This window comes from Cibotium barometz, chromosome 9 (assembly GCF_041138505.1).
Source record: "Cibotium barometz isolate CiBa-2024 chromosome 9, ASM4113850v1, whole genome shotgun sequence".
Taxonomy (NCBI): Eukaryota; Viridiplantae; Streptophyta; class Polypodiopsida; order Cyatheales; family Cibotiaceae; genus Cibotium; species Cibotium barometz.
In genome coordinates, this window is record NC_141054.1 from 60174933 (window position 1) to 60202720 (window position 27788).

Sequence of the window (27788 nt, forward strand, 5' to 3'; positions counted from 1 at the left end):
ATAAAATAATCAACTTTTATGCATACTTCTATGCATGAAAATTAAAATGATAAAAGTAACACTTTTGATATAAAATTTTTCCTTTATGCATACTTCTATGCATGAAAATTAAAAATGATAAAAATAACACTTTTGATATAAAAATTTATCCATTATGCATACTTCTATGCATGAAATAAAAATGGTAAAAATAACACTTTTGATATAAAAATTTATCCATTATGCATACTTCTATGCATGAAATAAAAATGGTAAAAATAACACTTTTGATATAAAAATTTATCCATTATGCATACTTCTATGCATGAAATAAAAATGGTAAAAATAACACTTTTGATATAAAAATTTATCCATTATGCATACTTCTATGCATGAAATAAAAATGGTAAAAATAACACTTTTGATATAAAAATTTATCCATTATGCATACTTCTATGCATGAAATAAAAATGGTAAAAATAACACTTTTGATATAAAAATTTATCCATTATGCATACTTCTATGCATGAAATAAAAATGGTAAAAATAACACTTTTGATATAAAAATTTATCCATTATGCATACTTCTATGCATGAAATAAAAATGGTAAAAATAACACTTTTGATATAAAAACTTATCCTTTATGCATGATATTAAAATTCAATTTCTCCATGATTGTAATGAAATTCTTTCAATTAATCTAGGATGATAATTCCTAGAATATGGTAGGAAGTCCTCTTTTTATGCTTTGAATGAGATTATTTTATGCATAATTTTTATAAAAATTTTGCCATAGCTCCGCTGCTATGACTGATAAATCTCAATTTTTCTAAGGGATAATGCTTATCATTAAGGAAATAATTAAAATAATCTCTAATTAGATTATTAATCCATAATGGATTGAATCATTAATATACATAAACTAAAAGCATAGAAAAAAGCCATTAATTTGGCCTCAAGCATAGCTTAATCTTGGGTTAAGAAAAAGCTTTATGAAAAGCTTGATTTGGATTGAGAACGGGTCATGAGTATGACCATTTCTTGAGTGAGGGAGAGAATTTACATAAAAATCATTAGAATTTAAACATAAATGAAAATTAACTTCAATAGCATTATGTAACTCTTCACTACTATTCAAACTTCAATAGCATTTAAAAAAAACCATACCAATTAAACTTCTCAAGCTTGAGAGGGGTTGAGAAGAGAGAAACATTGAGAAATTATAGAAAGATCAATATTCACTAATTACCTTACAACTTGCTTGATTCTTTGTTCACGGTAGAGGCCCCCAACCAATCAATTGGTTAAGTATGTTGATGGAGCCACTAATGGGGATTGAAGAAAGAGGGAAGCTCCAAAAACTAGTGAATTATTAAATGAATTCACAGTTCTTGGCTTAGGTGGAGTAGAGTAACGATGCATAAACACTATATATTTTTCAACAAGGGGGAGGCTTCTATTTATAGGAAAAATTGAGCTCCTAACCAAACAAACTGATTCTAGAATTTTCTAAATCAGTTTGGTCAATAATTGACCATTTTTAGGTCAGTTAAGCTAACTTTTTGGAGCTAGACTTGAATGAGGAGAGAGGAGAGATGAAATATCTCAATTTTTATGAGTTTAAAACTCATTCAAGCATGTGAAATATGCGCCTCCTTTAAAGAACTCCCCTTCCTTACATATGTGTCATAATGGAATCATTTTAATATTGCTCATAGTTTTTTTACTAATAAACCTTGTACATTTTCAACTCTTCATCTTATGTGAAATATGCACCTCCTTTAAAGAACTCCCCTTCCTTACATATGTGTCATAATGGAATCATTTTAATATTGCTCATAGTTTTTTACTAATAAACCTTGTACATTTTCAACTCTTCATCTTATGTGAAATATGCACCTCCTTTAAAGAACTCCCCTTCCTTACATATGTGTCATAATGGAATCATTTTAATATTGCTCATAGTTTTTTACTAATAAACCTTGTACATTTTCAACTCTTCATCTTATGTGAAATATGTACCTCCTTTAAAGAACTCCCCTTCCTTACATATGTGTCATAATGGAATCATTTTAATATTGCTCATAGTTTTTTACTAATAAACCTTGTACATTTTCAACTCTTCATCTTATGTGAGCATTTAAGGGACTCCCCTTCCTTACATATGTGTCATAATAAAAGCATTATACCCAAAATATCTCATATTTTTAATATTGCACATAGTTTTTTACTAATAAACCTTGTACATTTTCAACTCTTCACCTCATGTGAGCATTTACTCATTTTTGGGTATTTTCTTTTTACAAGTTGGATTTATCTCCTCCCTACACATGGATTGATGCTATTGGTCCATAGGAACCTTAATTGGACCATAGTCTAAAGATTTCTGAAAATCTAGACCCTTAGGCTAAGGTTCTTTATACCTATTTTCAATTAATTCCAATTGCACATTGGAAAATTCTTTTTTGAATTTCTGTTTCAGGGGAACTCATCTGAAGTAGAAGAGATATTTTTCTATCCAAAAATATTCAAAATCTGAATATTCTCTCTCTAGAATATTTTTCTCTCTCTAGGCTAAAACAGATAGAAACAAGGTCTTTATATTTCTGAAGAGGGATTGATTACAGGGAAAGATACTAGACATCAAAAAGGGGGTGGGGGAGGAATCTTACAGGTATATTCGGGTAGTCATGGTCCTTGGAATTATAAGGTAAATACCATCAGGACTAGGCCTCAAGCAAGTCAGGGATTTCCATACAATTGTGGAATTTCCATCTGAGGGCCCAATTACCAATTTATGAATTTCAGTCTAAATATCAATTTGTTTGAATTTCATCACACAATTCCAACCTTTTACTAATATTTCATAAACTTTTGACATTTTTGGCTTCTTAGTTGATTCACTTTAGTCAATTTGTTGTGATACCAGCTAAAAGATCCCTGCCCCCTCCGTGCGACGAATTTGGGGGTGCTAGCAGCAGAAGTAGCACTTCTTGCGAGGGCCATGATCCTTCACTCGGGGCCTTACCCACCACGGATATCCGGACAAGAGACTAATCCCTTGGTTCTTCGAAAATCGAACGCGAAAAAACTTCCCATTGCATGGAAAGCACGGACGATTCCACCAGGATATTTGTACTCTAACGTAGTCAGGGTCATTACTGACCAAACGGATCCGACCGAACCTGTGAGTCACTTGGTCAGATCAAGGAAGAAACTTGCACTTGGATCATAGAAACCAACGCTTTTTTCTTTATCGTCGAGAGGCAAAGCCATTGATTCTTTTTCCATAGAACAATTACTATCCGGGATTTACTTCATCTATCGTACTATGGCAGAATTGAGTCTTATCTTACCGATCCATCAGTCCAGCCTAACCCCATCCAGTCCCATGGGTTAGCCAACTGCCCACCAACCACTGTAGTGATGGGATCCAATTAGTAATTTGGTTAGGTTTTGTCTCAGGTACCAGGGGACAGTTCTCGAGCCCCCTAGCCGGATATTCATGCAAATTTAACGCCAAGCACACCACTTACACACCCAATATGAAATTGCCTTTTTCATAGATTCAGCTACCTTTTTCACAGATTCAGCTACCTTTAAAACAATCATTTAATGAAACCATAGTGTCACTGATCATAATCCTCAAAATCTCCGGTTGAATCCTTATTTCCAATCATTCCTTCATCGGTATATCTATGGCATCATTGGCAACCAGAACGCTCACCACCTGTCCACTCAGGGGCCTTTTTGATAGTTCCTAGCTCATAGTAACCGGTAATATATTCACTTATGAAAATCAAGATGGAATCTCCGTTGAAGATCAGCAAGATCAACCAACAGATCCATATAAAAGAGCCATGGACTCATCCGTTGAGGACCAGCAAGGTCAATCAACCCGATCCATGCCCGATTTCAGAAAACAACTCTTACTACTTGTTCCAACATCTTCCACGATGCACGTGTGGGTATCTTCGGTGACCCAAAGCTCGAGCACCGTATAGTCAGCACCCTCTAGGATCCTTCGCAGGTCACCTAGCGCTTCACTCATAGGCCGCTTCCTTGGTCCCTCATCCACCGTACCGGAAGCTCACCATCTGAATCGAACTGCGGGGGCTGGTCCTCGGCTGACCTTGCTATGCGAGACGTCCTCCGTTGACTCTCCATCAGCTGTGCAAATCCATATCCGCTAGGTCTCCATGACCTCATTCACAAGACGGTCAAAATGCTTCCCCAGCATTGTTGACATAAAATAGTCATAAATACAATTCCTATAATGAACTCTCGTCTTTCACATTGTTCCACATCCGTCCACATCTGTCCACACATCCGTCCACATTACTTAATCCATATCCAATTCATATATATACCCATTCTCATCCAATCACATCATTTTCCATCTCATCACTTCTTTCCTCATTTATTCTCATCACATCTCATCCACTCGCATCAACCCATATTCACACATCATTCATTTCACATCTATCTCAATTTGCATCACGTCTCATCTCATTCATTTCACATCTCATCTCATTCATTTCACATATTTCCTCATTTATTCTCACTCACATCTCATCCACTCGCATCTCATCCACTCACATCAACCCATATTCACACCTCATTCATTTTACATCTATCTCAATTTACATCACATCTCATTTTATTCGTTCTTATCCCGATTCACATCTCATCCATTCACATCCCATATCATACATTTACATCCGATTCGCATGACATCACATCTCATTCATTCACATCCCGATTCACATCACATCACATCTCATTCATTCACTTACATCGATATCACATCCTTTCACATACACATCCACATCCCTTCTTCCACATACACATCCACATTCATTCTCATTACATCACATCTTATCACATCCTATTTTCATCTTATCACATCCTATCGCATCCCCTACACATCCATTCACATTCTATCACATCCCATACACCTCTTACCACATCCATTCACATTCTATCACATTCTATCACATCCCATACACCTCTTACCACATCCATTCACATTCTATCACATCCCATACACATCTTATCACATCTATTTTCATTCTATCGCATCCCGTTTACATCTTATCACATCCCATACACTTCTTATCACATCCATTCACATTCTATCACATCCCATACATATCTTATCACATCCAAATAAAGCTGGGTGTATCCATTAAAGCAGAAGTCAGAGGTTTTTATGTGCTTTAGGCACTTCGTATCCATGGTTAAAAATGCATGTGAATGTAAAGTTGGCACCCTTTGTTCAGATCGAGGGGGGGAGTATATGTCCAAGGAATTTCATGCATATATGGCTGAAAAAGGCATCGAGCATCAATGTACAGTGCCATACACACCTCAACAAAATTGTGTGGCTAAGAGGAAGAATGTATCTCTCATGGAGATAGAACGATGTATGGTGAAATCCCAAGATTTACCTCATGATTTTTGGTTAGAGGCCCCACTATGTACGCAAACTATGTGTTGAACAAATACCCTACCAAGGCCTTGCAGTCTAAAACTCCTTATGAAGCTTGGCATGGTGGAAAGCCTTATGTGGCTCATTTATGTGTTTTTGGTTATCTTGCTTATGCTCTTGTGCCTGAGCAACAATGTAGTTTGCTTGATGATAAGGCAGTTAAATGCATATTTGTGGGATATAGTTCAGAAAGCAAGGGATATAGACTCTACCATCCGGCCTCAAAGTGGATTTTGGTAACTAGAGATGTTGTTTTTGTTGAAAACTCCGTTCAGCCCATACTATCATGCAAAAAATAGCAGAATGTATGCTCACAGGACATGTTTGATTCGCTCCCACCTTTGTTTAATGGAGGGCAGCCTTATGTAGGGCAATTGAATACTCAACCAAGTGCTAAAATTCAGCCTTTGCAGGTGCAAAATCAGCCTTTTGATGAGGCAATTATTGAGAATGTAGTGGATGAGGAGAGAACAGCCATAGAAGAATCTAGGCGTATGCCAAAATATCTTGTGCAGACATTGAGGGATAGCAAGTTGGCAGCTCCTTTACCTAGAAGCTCATGTAGGTTCTCATCACACAGATTATTCTCATGTGAATCATGTTCACATTTCTACTTTATGTAATGAGGCTTATGATCATGTTAGTTGGTCTTTTCTTTCACAGCTTATGCAAGCTATGGGATTTGGCCCTCATATGTCTTCTTTGATTTATACCATTAGCCAACATGCAGTGGCTAGGCTGATTAATGGTGGGGTGATTGAGCCCATTCATTTGACGAGATCGATCAAGCATGGATGCCCACTTAGCTTACTCTTGTTTGCAATTCTTAAACATCCAATCTTATCTCGCATGGATAAGCTAGTGGAAAACAGGCTAGGCTTATGATTAATGGTGGGGTGATTGAGCCCATTCATTTGACGAGATCGATCAAGCATGGATGCCCACTTAGCTCACTCTTGTTTGCAATTCTTACACATCCAATCTTATCTCGCATGGATAAGCTAGTGGAAAACAGTGAAATTGTTGTTGGAATTAAGGTTAGGGTTGTAACAATGCACACACACAAGATAGAGAATCTTGAGAGTACACAAACTCACTAGATTAGAATGAACGAATGTGTGCCAGATACAAAAGATAAGTACACATCCCAAGATGAGTAGATAAGAGGGTGTACATATGCACGTAGCAAAAAACCTCCTAGTGAGGGAAAAAGTGCCCCGGCGGTCCTAAGTGTGTTCACACACATATAATGCTACAAATCCCCCTGGGAAGTGATGATGTGAACATGTATAGGATATGGCTTTAAGTAAAGTAGAAATGTGAACATGATTCACATGAGAATAATCTGTGTGATGAGAACCTACATGAGCTTCTAGGTAAAGGAGCTGCCAACTTGCTATCCCTCAATGTCTGCACAAGTTGGCAGCTCCTTTACCTAGAAGCTCATGTAGGTTCTCATCACACAGATTATTCTCATGTGAATCATGTTCACATTTCTACTTTATGCTACAAATCCCCCTGGAAGTGATGATGTGAACATGTATAGGATTAAACCTCTTCAATATCTTCTGTATATATTTAGATTGCAGCATAACAATGCCATCATTGTGCTGCATAAATTGAATCCCCAAATAGTAATGCGACGGCCCCGAATCTGACATCTCAAACGATGATTTTGCAAATCAGCCTTAAAGGCTGAAATCAATGTTCACATCATCACTTCCAGGGGGATTTGTAGCATTATATGGTAGTGATGTGTGTGAACACACTTAGGACCGCCGGGGCACTTTTTCCCTCACTAGGAGGTTTTTTGCTACGTGCATATGTACACCCTCTTATCTACTCATCTTGGGATGTGTACTTATCTTTTGTATCTGGCACACATTCGTTCATTCTAATCTAGTGAGTTTGTGTACTCTCAAGATTCTCTATCTTGTGTGTGTGCATTGTTACAACCCTAACCTTAAATCACTGTTTTCCACTAGCTTATCCATGCGAGATAAGATTGGATGTGTAAGAATTGCAAACAAGAGTGAGCTAAGTGGGCATCCATGCTTGATCGATCTCGTCAAATGAATGGGCTCAATCACCCCACCATTAATCATAAGCCTAGCCTGTTTTCCACTAGCTTATCCATGCGAGATAAGATTGGATGTTTAAGAATTGCAAACAAGAGTAAGCTAAGTGGGCATCCATGCTTGATCGATCTCGTCAAATGAATGGGCTCAATCACCCCACCATTAATCAGCCTAGCCACTGCATGTTGGCTAATGGTATAAATCAAAGAAGACATATGAGGGCCAAATCCCATAGCTTGCATAAGCTGTGAAAGAAAAGACCAACTAACATGATCATAAGCCTTTTCAATATCCAGTTGAATCATAACCACCTATTGCCTCAAAGCCCTTGCATAATCAATTCCAATTTGCACATTCAATATATTATGCAAAATATTCCAACCTTTAATAAATCCATATTGCCTTGGATGAATCAAAGTAGAAAGAAATCACTGCAACATGCTCGCCAAGACCTTTGCAAATATCTTATGCATGGCCCCCATCAATGTGATTGATCTCCATCGTAGATTCTGGGGATGGAACTTTAGGCAATAAACATACAAGCCCAATCTTTCAACTCTCGCAGGCATGATATCCATAAATAGAAGCGAGAGGGACCTTCAACTCATCAACATACTTCGTTGAAAAGCCCATTGGGGAGCCCATCCCATCCTGGACTTTTCCCTTTAGGCAAATGCTTCAACACATCTTCCACCTCTTCCAGCAAAAATATCTCTCCAATTCTCTCTCTCTCTCTCTCTCTCTCTCTCTCTCTCTCTCTCTATCTATCTATCTCACTCACCCACTCACTCTCTCTCTCTCTCTCTCTCTATCTATCTATCTCACTCACTCTCTCTCTAACTCTTAGTAACTCTGTATCTCACTCTCTCTAACTCTTTGTAACTCTCTCTCTCTCTCTCTCTCTCTCTCTCTCTCTCTCTCTATCTCTACCTCACACACACACACTCTCTCTCTCTCTCTCTAAATGTCTATTTCTCTCAAACTGGCCAAGTCCCTCTCTCTCTCTAACTTTCTCTAGCATTCCCTCTCTCTCTCTCTCTCTCTCTCTCTCTCTCTCTCTCTCTCTCTCTCTCTCGCAAACTCTCTTTCTCTCTCTAACTCTCTCTATCTCTCTTAAATTGACGAACTCTCTCTAAATCTCTCTTTATAATTATCTCTCTCTTTACTGCTCTAATCTCTCTACTCTCTTTCACTCTCTATTTGTCTTGAACTTGCCAACTCTCTTTCTAGTTCTCTCTAATTGTCTCTCTCTAACACTCACTTTTTCTCTCTAACCTACTCTTTACCCGTCTCTAACTCTCTCTCTCTCTCTCTCTCTCTCTCTCTCTCTCTCTCTCTCTCTCTCTCTCTCTCTCTCTCTCTCTCTCTCTCTCTCTCTCTAACTCTTTGTAACTCTAGTCTTTGCATCTCTCACTCTCTCTAATTTTCTCTCTCTCTCTCTCTCTCTCTCTCTCTCTCTCTCTCTCTCTCTCTCTCCTCTCTCTCTCTCTCTCTTTTGCTCTCTCCAACTCTTTTACTCTCGCTAACTCTACCTCTCTTGAATTGGCCAACTCTCTCCCAAACTCTCTCTAACACTCTCTCTCTCTCTCTAGTTCTCTAACCTACAGAGGCAGATTACAGACTTCTTTTGACCAGAGATTGAGCAGTCAGGCGAGCAGGCATTGCAGCTAGCCCCCCAGAGTATAGCCGCACCAGAGGTACACTGATTCATCGGGCTATAGAGTTGGGGCGGTCCAGGCACCTAAGATGAGAGGCCCATCTCGACACTGACGGAGACTACAACAGAGGATCAGCATGGCATGGGAGACGTCCAGTCAGAGTACTCACCATGGAGGACATTGAGGATATCCGCCATCGACCAATGAGAGACATCTTTGGATAGTGATGTGTATGATGCTTACCTTTGTTGCTGGAGTTTTCCTCCCAGATGTTATCCATTAGGAGCTCCTAGTACCTTACTTTTCCTCATAGTTGTTTCAGTTTCAGTTAGTTGTTTAGTTGTTTTTAGCTTTTCTTACACAGACATTGTATCAGATCCACCAATTGTTGTAACCTTTTTGGTCTCATAGGTCACTTTGGCCTTCTGAAGACATTAATATATCATTTCATTTTCATTTCATTTCTCTCTCTCTCTCTCTCTCTCTCTCTCTCTCTCTCTCTCTCTCTCTCTCTTAAACTATCTCAATCTCTCTTACTTTCTCTAACTCTCTATTTCTCTCGAATTGGCTCTCTCTCTCTCTCTCTCTCTCTCTCTCTCTCTCTCTCTCTCTAACACTTTGTTTCTCTCGAATTGACTCTCTCTCTCTCTCTCTCTCTCTCTCTCTCTCTCTCTCTCTCTCTCTCTCTCTCTCTCTCTCTCTCTCTCTCTCTACCTCACTCTTACTCACTCTCTAGTCTCTACCTCACTCACTCACTTAGTCTTTAACTCTCTCCATCTCTTACTCTCTAACTCTCTTTGTTTCTCTCGATTTGGCCAACTCTCTCTCTGTTTAGCACTCACTCTCTCTATTTCTCTTGAATTGGCCAACTCTCTCTCTCTCTCTCTTCTCTCTCTATAACTCTCTCTTGCCTATCTCTAACTCTCTCTCTTTACCTTTCTCTAACCTACTCTCTCTCTCTCTCTCTCTCTCTCTCTCTCTCTCTCTCTCTCTCTCTCTCTCTCTCTCTCTCTCTCTCAATCTCTCTGTCTCTCGAATTGGCCAACCCTCTCTCTCTCTCTCTCTAACTCTGTTACTCTCTCTAAGTCTCTCGAACTAGCCAACTCTCTCAACACATACACACACACACCCTCTCTCTTTCTCTATAACACTCTCTTTAACTCTCTTTCTCTAACTCTCAAGAACTCTCACTCTCTTTCTTTCTCTTTCTAATCCCCCCCCTCTCTCTCTCTCTCTCTCTCTCTCTAACTCTCACTCACTCTCTCTAACTCTGTTTCTTTCTATTTCGAACACAGCCATCATAGAGAGATATCCCATTTTATTCAAAGAGCCACATTCCCTATGCCAGATCTTTGAGGCATACTGGGGGGAGATTCATTCTAGACATACAGTGTCATAGAGAGACATCATTACAGGCTTAGACAGCTCTAGAGGGGGGACGACAAACACAGATTACTACATTTTTTCAGAGATCCATCCCTCTCCCAGCCCCTACACGGTAGGGAATTACTCTCCAGAGAGCAGAGACACTCAGAGCCCGCAAGAGACAGAGGACACCTGGCTTTCGGACACCACGCCTATACCAGAGAGAGATGACTTTTATGTTTTCTTTTGGGAGTGCTGCTATATGTTAGAGTTTGCCTTGTCGAGTACAAGGGTGCTACTCTGGTAACTTGTGAGGTAGCTTGGTTTCAGAAGCTACTTGGTGATATGGGTAAGCACATGGATAGGGTTGTTGTCACCTCTTGTGACAACATGAGTAGCATGGCCACCAGTAACCTAGTATACCATGCTAGGACAAAGCACATTGAGGTGCATTATCACTTTGTGAGGGAGAAGGTTCTATAGGTAGGTGATGTAGATCTGGTATGTCAGCATGGAGGCTGACATCTTTACGAAGGCATTGGGTATAGAGAAGCTCTATAGGTTTAGGAGCTTACTTAGAGTGTAGTAGATGGAGTTGAGCTTGAGGGAGAGTGTTAAGATATCGAGCTTAACTAGTGTTGTAAATATTGGTGACTTGCCTAGGTGATAGATTTGGCACTTATAGCACTAGCATGGTTGGTGAGATTATGGTTGATATGCCACTAGTGGTGGATGAGAGACTATGTGACAACCATATTTGGATTCCTAGAGTATGGCATAGTTATAATGCAAGCTCATATAGTCGGGTTCACACTATGGATCGACCATTGTGTGTTATAGTAGGAGAGTACTTTCCCTTATAGTATGTACTCTTATCTCTTTAGCTCTATGATGTTGTAGAGAAGAGAAGATAGAAGAAGATTCAGCCATCCATCTCTCTCTTATGTCTTGCTATCTCTTGTGTGTGTGTGCTTGATTGCAAGGAACTCAAGCTCTCCCTCTCCCTTATATGCTCTTTTACTGATCTGGAAGAGTTCCCTCTGGCATGAAAAACTAGGCTAGTTTTTCATGGCCATGAATACCTTAAGATATTTACGTTTGAAAAATATCATCTTGAGTCACAATTATGATATAATGGTTCACTTATGAAAAATAAGCTATGATCAATGTGAAAAGTACCATTCTTGAACATTTTTTTGATGTGAAAAACCAAACTGGTTTTTCTCGGTGTGAATATCTTAAAGTATAAACGTAAAAGAAAAATTATTAATTTATACGTCTGACCAGATGTAGGGTTTCTTTAAGCCTTCTGGAAGCTTGTGATCACTCAATTGAGAGAATTGAAGCACTTTTTTAGACATGAAAACTTGAGATATTCACTTCTGTGATTTTTTTGGGTTTTTCATGTCAAAAAAACTTTTGAGTTTCATGTCTCTGAGGCTAATTTTTAGTACTTGATCATTGTAAAGACCTTTACATGATTTACATTGCCTTTGAACCACCTATTTTGGACATGAAAAACTCCAAATACTCACGATCTTGAACTTTGATTGGTTTTTCACATCAACTGAATTTTTGAGTTTTCTTCTTTTGAGATTATTATGTGGTCAATTGATTTGTTGGAAAGGTTGGGTATGATTTGTTGGAAAGGCTGGGTAGGATTTTCAATGCTTTTGGAACAACTTTTTTCTACATGAAAAATTCGAGATACTCACAGTCGTGAGTTTTCACTGGTTTTTCGTGTTAGCTATTCTATTGTATTCCCTGCTTGTTGTGAGGTGATTTTAGGTTCACCTATCATTTTAAAGATCTAGAAATAGTACCTAATATTTTTTGAGCCAATTTCATGGACATGAGAAACTTGAGTTTTTTAAGATGTGAATCACTGGTTTTTCACGCCATAACTGATTTTCTGAACTTCATGCTTTTGAGTGGCCTTCATTATTCCTCTGACTTTTTCTAAGAATGATTTATGATCCTTCTTGAGTGATTTTTTTTGGGCATGAAAAACAAGAGATACTCACGGCATGACTATTTGAGAAAAATCATGCGTGAACATTCATACCTTATTTGTGTATCTTTGCCTTTCATGGGTATTGGGGCCCTTCCTTATGCATGTTGCTAAATTTCAAGGACCTCTAAGAATGACTCCCAAAGTGGGTTGGCAAATAGTTTGAATTGTGCCATTGATCATTCAGTTGATTTTGCTAGATTAGTTGTTTAAGTTGAAGCTTTGACGAGTAGCTCTCTAGATTTTGATTAATCTAATGAGATGACTTGATACATATTTTTGTTGCTCAAAGAGAAGCAGGTTCTTTTGGTTTCTCTTTTTTTGGGAGAGGGTTCTTGTGGTCTTCTTGTTATTTCTTTGGCCGCCACATCATTCGAGACGTGGGTGTGCTTCTTCTTGGCACAAATATTGGTGGTGGTGAGATAATTCTTTCTTTCATGGCCTTGGGCAACACCAAGATGGTGGAATTTCCACATAATACCCTCGAGCAATGAGTAGGCATATAGGCACCCATTTTTACATATGGCTCTTCCCAGCATACCTCAATCATCATCAGCACACCCATCTCATTTTGAGTTGTTTCTTCTTTTGGGAATTAACCCATTTTGGTAAATTTCAGACTAGGGTTTTTGATGCTCATGTTTGGTATAAGACCATGATATGGCTTGAGCATGTATCATTAACTGGTTTGCCCATATAATGTTTCTAGCTCAAAGGTTCCAATCCCTAACTTCCTCTTGATTCTATATGGTCCACTCCACCTCATTTTCTGTTTTCCAACAGTGTGGCCCCATTCTTGAATTGAATTATAGGACTGCATCTCCTTCTTCAAAGATTATAAACTTGTTGTTCCTGTCTCAAGGTTTCCCAAGTATTCATAAATCTAGAAAACAACAACAAACATAAAAACATCTAACCTTTTCTTTTTTTTCTCACAAAACACAATCTAATCGTCTTCTCAACCAACACAACAATGCTATCAAAATGGCTATGGAAAAGATGCTTGCATAAAGCAGTGGTGCTCTAAAAAGAGTGGAGAAATCAAGATTACCTCCTCGACAACGGTGCCAAAATTTTTATGGCCCATTTTAGCTCTCTCTAGAGCTCCTAGATTCACGAACAAGAAACCAACAGTTGTGGAAAACTTACCTTGTTTCCAAGATTAGGTCTCTTAAAGCCATCCCCAAGCTTGACTGATGGTTGTTGCTAGCTTCTCTTCTTCAAGCTCTCTCTTCCTCTCTATCCACAAAGGAAGTTGCTTCACCTTCTTGCAACAACAAGGACTCACCCACCTCTCTCTATCTACTCTCTCTCGCACAAATGATAGATATGAAGTATGAGCTAACGAGAAACCTAATCTCTAATCTCAACCCTCTCTCTTTCACTCACAACAGAGAGCAAAAAACTAGAGAACTCTTTTAGCACAAAGGGGGGATTGTGTCCATTCATTATGAAATAATATGTTATATACAACTGGCCCTTATTCACACTCGGATACCTAAAACCCAAGTTCACTAGTTGAGTCTGTTATGGTCAAATTTCTCTTAAATGTTATAACTTTTATAGTGTCTTTACATGACACTTAGTCTTCACTCTCATGTACGACAAGGGGAGCATCTAGTTAACCCCAAATTGGGTTAACACACTATATCTATTGCTCTTAGTCGTATATTTTCTCTGTATGACACTTATTCTTCACTCTGATGTACGGTGGAGCATCTAGGTAACCCAAAATAGTGTTAACACTATATCTATTGCTCTCAATCTTATTCTATGAAGATTTCTTATGAAGATCTTATGCACAATCTATATTTTCTTACACCTTTCATAAATTGTGAAGATCCTCTATGAAGATCATGTTGCATTGTGTTAATTCCGAGTCTGAAATTTCTTAAACATTTATCCTCTTCTCCTCTTAATGTCGATAAAGACCGTCGCTTTTCGTGCATGTGTAATAAGGTAAAAGGGAGAAAATGAGCCATTGTTAGGAGGTGGATGGAAGGCAGCGTTAGGGGTGCGAGTGTGGTTAAGAGATAGAAAGGGAATAAATTAACCATTGTTAAAAGATGGATAGAAGTCAACATTAGGGGTGGGAGAGCGGTTAAGAGCCAAAGCATGAGTGGGTATTGGGTGGTTGTTGGCAACCTCAAATTTCAAAGTAGAGTGTACACCTCTAGGGACTAATTAGTGCACTGCTGATTTCAACCTTTAGAGACTAATTAGTGCCCTATTATTTTCAACCTCTAGAGACTAATTAGTGCCCTATTATTTTCAACCTCACATGCAAAGTCCTACATAATAAGCTTTACTATTTAGTGCGTACGCACCTCTAGAGACTAATTAGTGCACTTGTATCTTCAACCTCATATCCTACATCGACATAAGGTACAAAGCTACTTACCTTCCTAAAGCAACACAACAAATTTTAATACTTTAGAGCATGTAATTTTTCATGCAGAGGACTTCAATAGAAAGGCATCTTGTAATATACAAATAAAAAAGTAGACATTGCTTAAGAGAGTGAAAGGAACCAAGCCTCTCTTAAGAAACCAACATTATGTTGTATCCAATAGCTGGCTATGGAAGAGGACCTCCATTGGGATCTTTGATCGAAGTTCATTTCACAGGTATGTGTGCATTGTACCCGCTTTGGGGAAAGACAACAACAATGAGCTTGAAATTAGAATGTTCATAGTGAGGAGTACATATCTCACCTTTTATGAAGTAATCTATGGCACATCATTTGGTACTTGCTTTATTATCTTTCTTTCTTTCTTTTTTAAGATCCAACAACAAATAGATACATGGCATCCCCAAAGATCTTGGAAAAAGAGGGGAAAGCAAGTGTTCTAGTTTGATACAATTGTAAGATTTTAAAGCATGATCACACATGGATGAAACCGAAACCCCACTCCATTTCTAAAATGTGCGCTTAACAAGCTGTTCAAGCGTCACCTTCTTCAGAGAAATAAATGGCATTCTACTTTCCAGAAGCGTTCAAACATTTCCATTCTTAGCCCCCCTTCCACTCAACACTTGGATTTTATGGTCTTTGAGCCTCACGAGCTGTTCAAGCTTCATTACTTTTGCTTCCAACAACTGCAACAACAGAAAGGGAACACAAAGTTGCCTCGTGAGGTTGCGCACAGGAAACCTTGCGTTACAAATCAAAAAGCTTGCTTGACATAGCGTCGTTTACTTCAACAGTTTCCATAAGTTCTCGAATTTGGGCATCCTTTTGTAGCTCTCTCTGCATGTCCTTCTCTTGTGTGCTCTCCAAACCAGGGTCTTGAGAGCATTGCAATGGACTCTACAAACAAAAAAGGTACAAAGCTTTGCTTTAAAGTGGACCTTGATGCAATACCAATGTAGCGAAACAAAGAAATCCTGCAGTAGCAAACTCACTTCGGAGCCTCTGCAGGCTTGCGGCCGGTCTTGTGAAGCTGACCTGCGGCAAACGAGTAAAGAGGAGAGATCAGTGCAGCGCAGTGCATGCATCTACTAAGAGTTTGAAAGAAGAAGAAGAAGAAGAAGAAGAAGAAGATTGCAAGTTAGTGCTTGGGACGAGTAGTTTTACTGTTTATTTGGAGAAGTGTGTCTGGGAGGGGAGGCTCTTAAGTAACTCGCACTCTGAAACTGTATCGGTGGTGGGTCCTTGGCGTGGGATCTCGGAAGAAGTCCTGTTGTGGATAATCATCAAAAACATTTTCCTCCTTAGGGAATTAATTTGATTACCAAACCAAGAACTATGACTACTTCTTATATTATGCCTTAGTCTATCTCCAATACAGCAAAATTGTTTAGCTTTTTTGTTTTGTTTTTCGACCTCTATATTTGAGAATAGCTAGCTAGATAGTCTCTATCTTCAATGAAATGAAACCTTTGCAATATGTCTTTATATGCAATGAAATGAGACCCATGTAGAAGTGAGCAAGGCCGATGTGGAGAGTAGCAAGCCATGCATGGAGAGACTGAATGCAAGCCATGCATGGAGAGACTGAATTTGAGTCGCATATGTGACTCTAAGAGTTGCCTATGCTACTTAAACATCTCTCTACCCTCATATTGCATTCTATCGACGTTAATACCCCTCTCTCTCTCTCTCTCTCTCACATGCAAGGAGCACCCCTTTTTTTTTTTAAATGTTGGCCAACCAATGGCCATTCACTACCATCACAGATGGTTATGGTGATAGATAAGCATATGACACATGGCACACTTATCTTATCTCCTCATAAGAGGTGGGAGCTCAAATTCCAAGGTGATGGCGATTGAGAGCACAAATTTTGAAGTGATGGAGACATGCAAGCAAACCAAAAAGTGGCCAGCCGGATTCCAGATTCCATGCAGAATGATCCTCAGTACTATATGGCACGGGGTCTTTAAGACCCTTGTCAGATTGCTCACGGGCACATAGGCGAGTTGGTAGAGCGGTCGGGTAGGACCCAGGTTCGATACCATCGAATTGTGCGACGGGGGTGCTTTGTGAGCTGATGGAAATACTCCACTCTCCACAAAGAAGACCCTTGTCAGATGGCATCAATAGGTGCGAAATCACGTACAATCCACCACCATTTTAGATGCATCAGCTCAAAAAGTAAACTAGGGAAAAAAACTGAAGTAGGGAGCGACAACCTCCACCATTTTCTAGCATCCCTAGTTTACTTTTTCTTCCCAAGTTTACCAGCAGGAAATTGGGTCCAAAAAATTCTAATGTCCCCAGTTTACTTTTTCTTCCCAAGTTTACCTCGAAATCTCGCATACTAGGTAGGCCACTTTGCCAAAGACTACGCACATTAGGAGATAACAACAGCTCCCAAAATAGAGCGGATGGACATACCCCAACCAAGTCCTAGTTTTGAAGCTTCAAGGTTCAGATCTCCAATGGGGGATAGCCAGGTTTCGATGCAAGTGCAGCTAACTACTCATCAACTAGTCACGTAGGGAAGCCATTAAAAAGAGGGACCGCTTGTTGCATACACAGAGATTAGAAGTAATTGCCCTTCTGTAGTTATACCCCCTCTTCAGTCAAAGAATGTCAATATTGAACCTCTGTTTCCCAATTAAACATCCGTCATCAAAGAGGAAGCACATGCTAATAAAGAATTGGAAGATGCCAATAGATTTGCTATTGTGGTGGATGCAAAAGGCAATGAATGCATGCAACAAGAAAACTAAAGGGGGCCAAATGCCTACAAATCCCTTCTCCATCGTGACATGGAATGTGAGGGAGATTTGCTCTCCCCTAAGGGAAATAGTGCATGTACATGGCTTTACTGATGAAGAGAGTATGTGTTTGCAAGAACTGAAGACTGGGGAAGAGATGATGTCTATGCTAGACATGGAAGGCAATAGGCTGAAATTCTTGGATGTGTTCAAGGATTGTTTTGCAGAAGCGTTGCCAGGAGAATCACCTTCTAAAAGACCGGAGGATCACTACATTGATTTGGTGCCGGGTAGTTCCCCGCAAAATAGACCCGCATATATAGGATAAGTGGAGCACAGCAAGAAGAGATCATGAAATAGGTGACCGCATTGTTGGACCGAGGTTTGGTTCAGCCAAGATCTTCGCCATACTAGTCACCTGTCTTGCTAGTGCAGATGTCACGTGCACAACAATGGACATGGCATGCTCAATTCTTTAGCAAAACTTGGAAGTGGAGATCAGAATTGGAAGGTGTTCAAGCAAAGTGTCAAAGTAAGAGTAGTAAGTCAAAGTCACTAGTCTAGGGAGGAAGGAAGGATGCCAGTGTCCACCACATCATCAAGTTTAGCAAGAGGGGATGTCACATGCACAACAGTGGGCATGGCACAATCTCAGCATATCTACAGTAAATCCATGTTAGGACAACATTTAGGGCAAGATTAAGGCTTAGCATAGGCATTTGTGGGCATGAGGACCTGGCCGATCAAATTCCATACAGGCCGACCAGCATATTTAAGTAATTTTCTTATATTTGTTTGTCCAAGACTGGACGACAATAGTTAATATGGCCGACTTGCAGCATAAGTCATCATTTGCATTAGATCATACCCTTTTGAAGAAGCATAGAAGTCAGTAGAAAGCATGTAGAAGGCCAGAGGTCACACTATTGGGTAGACCAAGGGCCTGACAGATGTACATACATTTATGTCACCTGTTTGTACCATAATACAAAGAAAACTCTACACCAATACTCTCTCTCTTCTCTCCTCTATTTTATCATTTTCATTAATTAGCATCTTGTTCTTAATCAAGCTTAGGGCTATGGATTAGGCAATAAAGCTTCCGTGCATACAACAGCAGAAGAAGGACGATTCCTTCCGCATGTGTGTGGATTACCGGGCTTTAAACAAGCTTAACATTAAGAACTAGTTTCCAATCCCACACATAGATGATATCCTCTTAATGTTAAACAAGCTTAACATTAAGAACTAGTTTCCAATCCCACACATAGATGATATCCTCGATAAACTTGATGGGTCTACATGTTTGTCACTTCAATCTTAAGAGTGGATATCACCAGGTGCATGCGGTACCACAGGATGTACACAAAACGACATTCAGTACATCATTTGGTTTGTATGAGTTGTTTGGTTATGCCATTTGGACTCACGAATGCCCCAGCCACGTTTAACAGAATGATGGATCACTTTTTCCATGAGCATCAACAATTCAGAGGTGTGTTTTTTGATGACATCTTAGTATTCTCCAAGAATGAGAAGGAACACCGCTAACACTTAACGTGGTTATTGTGTTTGAAGAGCTTTGTAAGCAAAAGCTCTTTATCAATGCGAAGAAGAGCGAATTTTTCCTCTCAAAGATTCACTATTTGTGGCACATTGTATCTATCTAAGGATGGCATGGGGATGGATCTTGCAAAGATTAAAGCCATTTGAAATTGGCGTGAGTTATCTTCCATACATGAAGTTTGAAGATTGGGTTTATGTTCATACTACAAGAATTTTATCAGGCACTTTGCATGGATTGCTTCGCCATTGCATGAGGTCACTAAGAAGAAGGCAATTTCCAACTGAACCGTTGATGAGAAAGCGGCTTTCTTCCGCCTCAAGGATGCCATTATGAGTGGGCCAGTGTTAGTCATTCTAGACTTGCAGAAACCTTTCTGTGTGGAGTGTAATGCATCAAGAAGTTGCATTGGGGCTGTCCTAAATCACGAGGGACATGCATAGCTTATAAAAGCCGTCATTTGCATGATGTCAAGCTTTCTTTGGGCATCCATGAGAAGGAGTTGTTGGCTGTAATTCATGCCTTGACCATATGGAAACACTACCTTCGTGGCACCAAAAAAGGTGGACCATCAAAGCCTAAGGTACTTCCTAATGCAAACAAAGCTTTCAAAGAAGCATATGACGATGGCAAACTTCTTGTCTATGTTTCATTTTCAAATCATGCATGGCAGATGCATTGTCTAGAAAGCCATATGCGGCTGCAGTGGCAGTTGCCTCACATGGGGACTTATCTGCCATGCGTGAAAGGTACCATACAAATGCTGATTTTGGGCATATATGAACTGATCTAGTGGTTGGTTATGTACATGCCTCTTATGTGATGAAAGAGGGGTATAACATTTTCTCATTATTTGCATTGCATGGAGTATTTGGCTGGAAAGCCCTTGGAACTTTGCACACACATTAAATACTCCAATAATATACAACAGTATTGAAGGAAGAGAGAGGGGAGGGAGGGGGGGAAGGTCGCAGCCCCGGTGGTGGTGTATTGTGCAATCTCTAGCTTTGTAGTGTTGATCAGCATTGTGTACTTTCAGCTATCTATTGCATTTGTAGTTGGTCCATATTTAAGTGTTGACGAGCTTGTTGTTCACAAGACAATGCCCAAGAACCTTCACACCTAACTGGTGGTATTACAATGGTATCAGAGCACAGTTGCTTCCCTCTTCTTAGTGGGGAAACATTCGTTCGGGCATTGGGCTCCGTGTGAACAGCAACCATACACTATGGATGGCCATGCACAGAGTGGGCAAGGGCCTAGTTCACATGGCCAGCCAAGTGGTACACATGCTTCTAATGCTTTGGGTAACAGGTGTGTGAAAATGGCCTTTTCTCCAGCCCTAAAAAGGGGATTTTACTGGATTTATTAGTTTTGTTCTTGTTTTTTGGGTCTTGATGCTGGCCGACTGCCCCTTGCACTGGGCCGACCAGCAGCCCACATACTATATATAGATTCGCTTGACCATTCAGCAATCGTACCACTTCATAGACCACATCAAGTAGCACATCTACTGTTGTTGCTGCTGCCAGGGCCTGCACTACATACCTTGTCACCAAAGCTTGCATCACTTCACCTTCCACTGCCCACTACCACCTCGGAGTGCCTCTGCATTCACCGACACGAGCCTTCGACACCGACCACCTCACCGAGTGCCTTTGCCTCACATCGACGCGAGCCTTCGCCACCGACCGTGCTTCAGCTCCGACATCGTCTTTGCTCCTACATTGGTTTTCCACTCAGAGTCCCCTCACATCAGAGGGCCTCTTGTACATATTTTCACTCACCATCATATATACACTCACTCACCCATTTTATGCTGTGTTGTTTTGCTCTGATCTCTCGTACATATGGTCCTTTCGTCCTTTTGCCCTCACATGGTATCAAAGCTATCGTGAGCAGCCTCGAGAGCACACAGCATGGATCGTCTACCCGCACTTCCTTGACCATTCAGTGGTCATACCACTTCATAGACCACATCAGGTACCACATTTGCTGCTGTTGTTGTTGTCGGGGCCTGCACTACATCTGCTTCATCATCATCGGCTCTCTGCTCCAGCACACCAACGTTTTACATCAGCTCATGGGACAGCAGCCCTCTTTGCTACATAGAGCACATCAGCGATTTATATCAACTCATGGGACAACAGTCCTCTCTGCTACATAGAGCACACCAGCGTTTTACATCAGCTCATGGGATAGCAACCCTCTCTGCTACATAGAGCACACCAGTGTTTTACATCAGCTCACACCTTGGGAAAGCACCCACTCTCTGCCACAATACAGCACCTCAGCGTTTTATCATCAGTACATATCTTGGGACAGCAGCCCACTCTCTACTATAGTACATCATCGATTTTTCTTCTACAGTTTACCTTGGGACACCAGCCCTCTCTGCTCACCATCTCACATTATCGGGACGGCAACCCTCTCTGCTTATCTTCACCATCGACACTACTCGGGACGGCAGTCCTCTCTGCTCTTAATCACCCTTCAGGTACCACAACCATAGTTGTCAGTACGATACGGTTACCATACGGTTTATACGATACAATACCGCGCAAAAAAATACGGTACAATATAATTTTTTTTTCTTATCGTACGATAAAATACGGTGTTTTAAAAAAATACTTAAACTTAGGTATTTTCAATTCATATGGAGTATTTTAGAAACGAGGGAAGCATCATAGTACAGAGGAAGCTCAAACAGCCATAGATAAGAAAAAAAATGACCATTACATCCCCAAAAAAAAAATTTTTTGAAAATATTAGTTCTTTTTTTTTTGAAAAAATCCGTACAAGTCCGTACGGTATCGTACTGTACGACAAGCCGTCGTACGCCACACGGAAACAATCGTGACCACAACACCCTTGTCACACCAGAGCTTGCGTCACTTCACCTTCCACTACCCACTACCACCTCGGAGTGCATCAATATTCACCGACGCGAGCCTTCGAGACCGACCACCTCACGGACTGCCTTTGCGCCTCACATCGACGCGAGCCTTCGTCACCAACCGTGCTGCAGCTCCGACATCGTCTTTGCTTCTACACTAGTTTTCCACTCAGAGTCTCCTCACATCAGAGAGCATGTTGTACATATTTTCACTCACCATCGTATATACACTCACTCACCCATTTTATGCTGTGTTGTTTTGCTCTAATCTCTCGTACATCTGGTCCTTTCATCCTTTTGCCAACACATGGTATCAAACTTATCATGAGCAAAGGGATTGAAGACCTCGAGAGCACACAGCATGGATCGTCCACCCGCACTCCCGAAGGACCATTTTTTCTCACCCGAAGTTGATTGTTCAAGCTTTGATCTGGACCACATAGGGAATGGGAGTTCTTACTCAGAGGAGAGCCCGGTTCAAGATCTTACTTTGGGAGACGATCAACCCACCTACATCACCTCACCTTTACTACCTTTGCCACCTCTCTGACTTTATCAACTTTTCTTCCAGAGGCGAATACTTCTCTTCTACCAGAGTGTTAGCGTGGGACCATGGCATCCTTCATTTTTCTCATCTTCTCTCATGGTCCCCTTTTTGGCCTGAGAGGGGGTGTGTGAAAATGGCATTTTGTCCAACCCTAAAAAGGGGATTTTACTAGATTTATTAGGTTTTATTCTTGTTTTTTGGGTCTTGCTTCTAGCCAACTGCCCCTTGCTTTGGGCCAACCAGCAGTCCACATACTATATATAGATCCGCTTGACCGTTCGACAGTCGTAGCACTTCATAGAGTACCACATCTACTGCTGCCGGGGCATGCACTACATCTACTTCATCATCATCGGCTCCCTGCTCCAGCACACCAGCGTTTTACAACAGCTCATGGGACAGCAGCCCTCTGTGCTTCATAGAGCACACTAGCGTTTTACATCAAGTCATAGGACATCAGCCCTCTCTGCTACATAAATAGAGCACACCAACGTTTTACATCAGCTCATGGGACACAACAGCCCTCTCTGCTACATAGAGCACACGAGCGTTTTACATCAGCTCACACCTTGGGATAGCAGCCCACTCTCTGCTACAGGACAACACCTCAGCGTTTTATCATCAGTACATATCTTGGAACAGTAGCCCACTCTCTGCTATAGTACATCATTGTCTTTTCTTCTACAGTTTTACCTTGGGACAACAACCCTCTGTGCTCTCCATCTCACATCATCGGGACGGCAGCCCTCTCTGCTTATCTTCACCATCAACACCACTCGGGATGGCAGCCCTCTCTGCTCCTCCCTCTAACCCAGGTATTGCAGCACCCTTGTCACCAGAGCTTGCACCACTAAACCAAACGAGACGGCAGCGCTCTCTGCTCTTCATCACCCTTGAGGTACCGCAGCACCCTTGTCACTAGAGCTTGCATCACTTCACCTTCCGCTGCCCACTACCACCTCGGAGTGCCTCTACATTGACTGACGTGAGCCTTCGACACTCACCACCTCACAGAGTGCCTTTGCCTCACATCGATGCGAGCTTTCGTCACCAACCGTGCTTCAGAGTCTCCTCACATCAGTGGGCCTCTTGTACATATTTTCACTCATCATCATATAAACACTCCCTCACCCATTTTATGCTGTGTTGTTTTGCTCTAATCTCTCGTACATCTGGTCCTTTCGTCCTTTTGCCCTCCCATGGTATCAGAGCTATCGTGAGCAAAGGGATTGAAGAACTCGAGAGCACACATCATGGATCATCTACTCACACTCCCGGAGGACCAATTTTTCGCTCCAGAAGTTGATTCTCCAAACTCTAATCTAGACCACATAGGGAATGGGACTTCTTACTCAGAGGAGAGCCCTGTTCAAGATCTTACTTTGGGAGACGATCAACCCATCTACATCAACTCTCCTTCACTACGTTTTCCACCTCTCTGACTTTATCAGACTTTGCTTCCACAGAGAGATACTTTCCTTCTGCCAGAGTGTTAGTGTGGGACCCTAGCATCCTTCATTTTTTCACATCTTCTCTCATGGTCCCTTTTTTGATCTGAGAGGGGATGTGTGAAAATGGCATTTTGTCCAACCCTAAAAACTGGATTTTACTAGATTTATTATGTTTTATTCTTGTTTTTTGGGTCTTGGTTCTAGCCGACTGCCTGTTGCACTGGGCCGACCAGCAGCGCACATACTATATATAGATTCGCTTGACCATTCAGTAGTCATACCACTTCATAGACCATATCAGGTACCACATCTGCTGATGTTGCTGCTACCGTGGCCTCCACTACATCTGCGTCATCATCATCGGCTCTCTGCTCCAGCACACGAGCGTTTTACATCAGCTCATGGGACAACATCCCTCTGTACTACATAGAGCACACCAGCATTTTACATCAACTCATGGGACAACAGCCCTCTCTGCTACATAGAGCACACCAGCGTTTTACATAAACCCATGGGACAGCAACCCTCCCCGCTACATAGAGCACACCAGCGTTTTACCTCTGCTCATGGGACAGCAGCCCTCTCTGCTACATAGAGCACACCAGCGTTTTACATTAGCTCACACCTTGGGAAAGTAGCCCACTCTCTGCTAAAGTATTGTACCTCAGCATTTTATCATTGGTACATATCTTGGGACAGCAGTCCACTCTCAGCATTTTATCATCGGTACATATCTTGGGCTCAGTAGGGGTCGTGGGTGATTTCTATGCTGGCCGACTCGAAGTACCCAGCCGCGTGTCGGCTGGCGGCGCATCTCAGCACTGGCCGACTGCAGTTTGAGGCCATATAAATAGGCCCCATTGCCCCCACATTGTTGTATTCAGTTTTCATTGTGGGATCTTGTGTATAGAGAAGAGTTACACGCCTATCTCTCTCCTTCTCTTGTGCTGTCTATTTTCTGCACTCTACTTGCTCTTGTGATCTCAGATTTTGTTATCATCTCCGCTGCGTATTTTGACAAAGAGTACAAAACATAGATCGTCTACCCACACTCCCGGAGGACCAATTTTTCGCACCAGAAGTTGATTCTCCAAACTCTGATTGGACCACATAGGGAATGGGACTTCTTACTCAGAGGAGAGCCCCATTGAAGATCTTACGTTGGGAGACAATCAACCCATCTACATCAACTCGCCTTCACTACCTTTGCCACCTCTCTGACTTTATCAGACTTTGCTTCCAGAGAGGGATACTTTCCTTCTGCCAGAGTGTTATTGTGGGACCCTGGCATCCTTCATTTTGTCTCATCTTCTCTCATGGTCCCCTTTTTGGCCTGAGAGGGGATGTGTGAAAATGGCATTTTGTCCGACCCTAAAAAGGTGATTTTACCATGAATGGAGAGTATAAACCTCTCCCAAGACGCTCTTTCAAGAGGATGCACCAAGCCCTCATGTCCACCTCTTTTATCCGTTGGCATCTCAACCATGTTAAAATCCCCACCAATAATCCAATGGTCGACAAGAGGCATCAATGTAGTGAGAGATTTCCAAAAGGCAATCCAGGCCGGATGTTCAGAGAAAAAGGGTTGCCAGGGATGGATGATGACAGAGGGACTTCGGGACAGGATTGGGATGATGACAGTCATCCAAGAGCAGGTTGGAATCCCATCATCAAGTTTAGCAGAGGGGGATGTCATGTGCATCATAGATGCCATGGACATTCTCAGGGCTAGATCCAGAAGAGGCAGCCAGATAAAGAGCAGAACCAGGGTAATAGAGCACACAGCAACTGTTGGCAGTGTAGACTGGAGCTGAAGGTCAGATGGCTGTCGGCTGCTCATGGACATGGTAAGCTGAACCAGAAATAGGGGCAGCAGCAGGCGCAAGCAGGAGGAGCAGTCGGCTGCGCATCATGAACAGGAAGGAGGACCAGTCGGCTGCGCATCATGAACAAGGAGTCGTCGGATGTATTAAATGGCATTTTATGCATTTATTACTAGCCGACCAGCAGTCGGCCAGTTCCCCAAGGATCCCAAGGGCTATAAATAGGCCCACTTGCTCATTGTTCTAGGCATTCACTCCCTCTAGGGGTTTGGATCATTAGGGGTCCCATAGGGGACAGATTTTGGTATGTTACCACCTTTTATGTAAGGCAGCCCATGGCTACAGATTTAGGTACCTTTTTGTACCATAGAATATACTGAATTTTCCAGCACCTCTCTCTCTCTCTACTCTCTCTCTATACCTGCGTTTTTGCATCAGATGGTTTTCAAGAGTGTTTAGGGCTGAAAGAAGACTCCCAGAGCTTCCGCGTGTTACACCTACTCTCAGGCCTCATTGGGAGAGCTATGATATTTCTCCAGTGATACAACGCAAATATTGGTATAGATTTTGGCACTCATACAGAAGGAGCCAGATCTCTCATTTCTTTTGGTTATTCTTACATGGTGGTCTCCCCACCAATCAGTGGAGATCAGTTTTCGGTGTAGCACCTTCCTGTCCTAGATGTGCGGCAGATTCTGAGTCCGTACAACATTGTCTATGGGGATGCAACATTGCACAGCAGATTTGGGGTCCTGTAGCCCAACTTATGGGGGCGGTTGCTTGGCTCTCCCAGTCCGGTCCGTAACCTTTTTTATGAGGGCAATGGTACAGATTTTGTTTTTTTCATTCATAGAGGTATTGCCCAGCATGGTTTATTGCAGGATGTTCCTCACTCTAATTATACACCCCCTAGACAGAGGATTGACACCAGTTGGGAGATTATTGCCAGTATTACAACATGGCAGATCAGGAGAGCTAGATGCACGGAGGCTATTGAGGGTGTCCAGATTTTTGGGTCTCACTGCATTAGTACTATATGGGGTGATATCATCCACACTCTTATGGCTACTTGGGCTCGCATTCAGGGGCCCTCTCGTTGTGCGCAGGCGAAGCGTGTGATATTTATGCGGGAATGGGACCATGGCATCTTCTTTTCCTCTAGTACCACAGGTCTTGCATGGCATCATGATGCTCCTCAGTGGTTGAAATCACCTTACATATTGGGGTGATTCTATTCTCTTCCGGCTTATAGCTGTGATTGTTGTATGTTTTTCTCATACTTAATAGAAGTCTCTTTCTTTTTTTTCTTTCTTTTTTTGAAGGTGATTTTATTGGATTTATTAGGTTTTGTTCTTGTTTTTTGGGTCTTGTTGTTGGCCGACTGCCCCTTGTACTGGGGCCGATCAGCAGCCCACATACTATATATATATTCGCTTGACCATTCAGTAGTCGTACCACTTCATAGACCACATCAGGTACCACATCTGCTGCTGTTGCTGCTGCCGGGGCCTGCACTACATCTGCCTCATCATCATCGGCTCTCTGCTCCAGCACACCAGCGTTTTACATCAGCTCATGGGACAGCATCCCTCTCTGCTACATAGAGCACACCAACGTTTTACATCAACTCATAGGACAGCATCCCTCTCTGTTACGTAGAGCACACCAATGTTTTACATCAGCTCATGGGACAGCAGCCCTCTCTGCTACATAGAGCACACCAGCATTTTACATCAGCTCACATCTTGGGACAGCAAC

The 27788-nt window shown here is 41.5% G+C and overlaps 1 protein-coding gene across 1 annotated transcript in view; it reads right to left on the reverse strand.

The window, feature by feature from the left end:
- Positions 1-15265: 15265 nt before the first annotated feature.
- Positions 15266-27788, reverse strand: part of LOC147635783 (uncharacterized) — a 30644-nt gene continuing 18121 nt past the window's right edge. Inside the window, exons 6-9 of the mRNA XM_086802240.1 lie at positions 16161-16263; positions 15989-16031; positions 15783-15893; positions 15266-15682 (exon numbers count right to left, since the gene is read on the reverse strand). Coding sequence (XP_086658366.1) covers positions 15581-15682; positions 15783-15893; positions 15989-16031; positions 16161-16263 — 359 coding nt within the window. The 3' untranslated portion in view covers positions 15266-15580. The remainder of the gene's footprint in view (positions 15683-15782; positions 15894-15988; positions 16032-16160; positions 16264-27788) is intronic.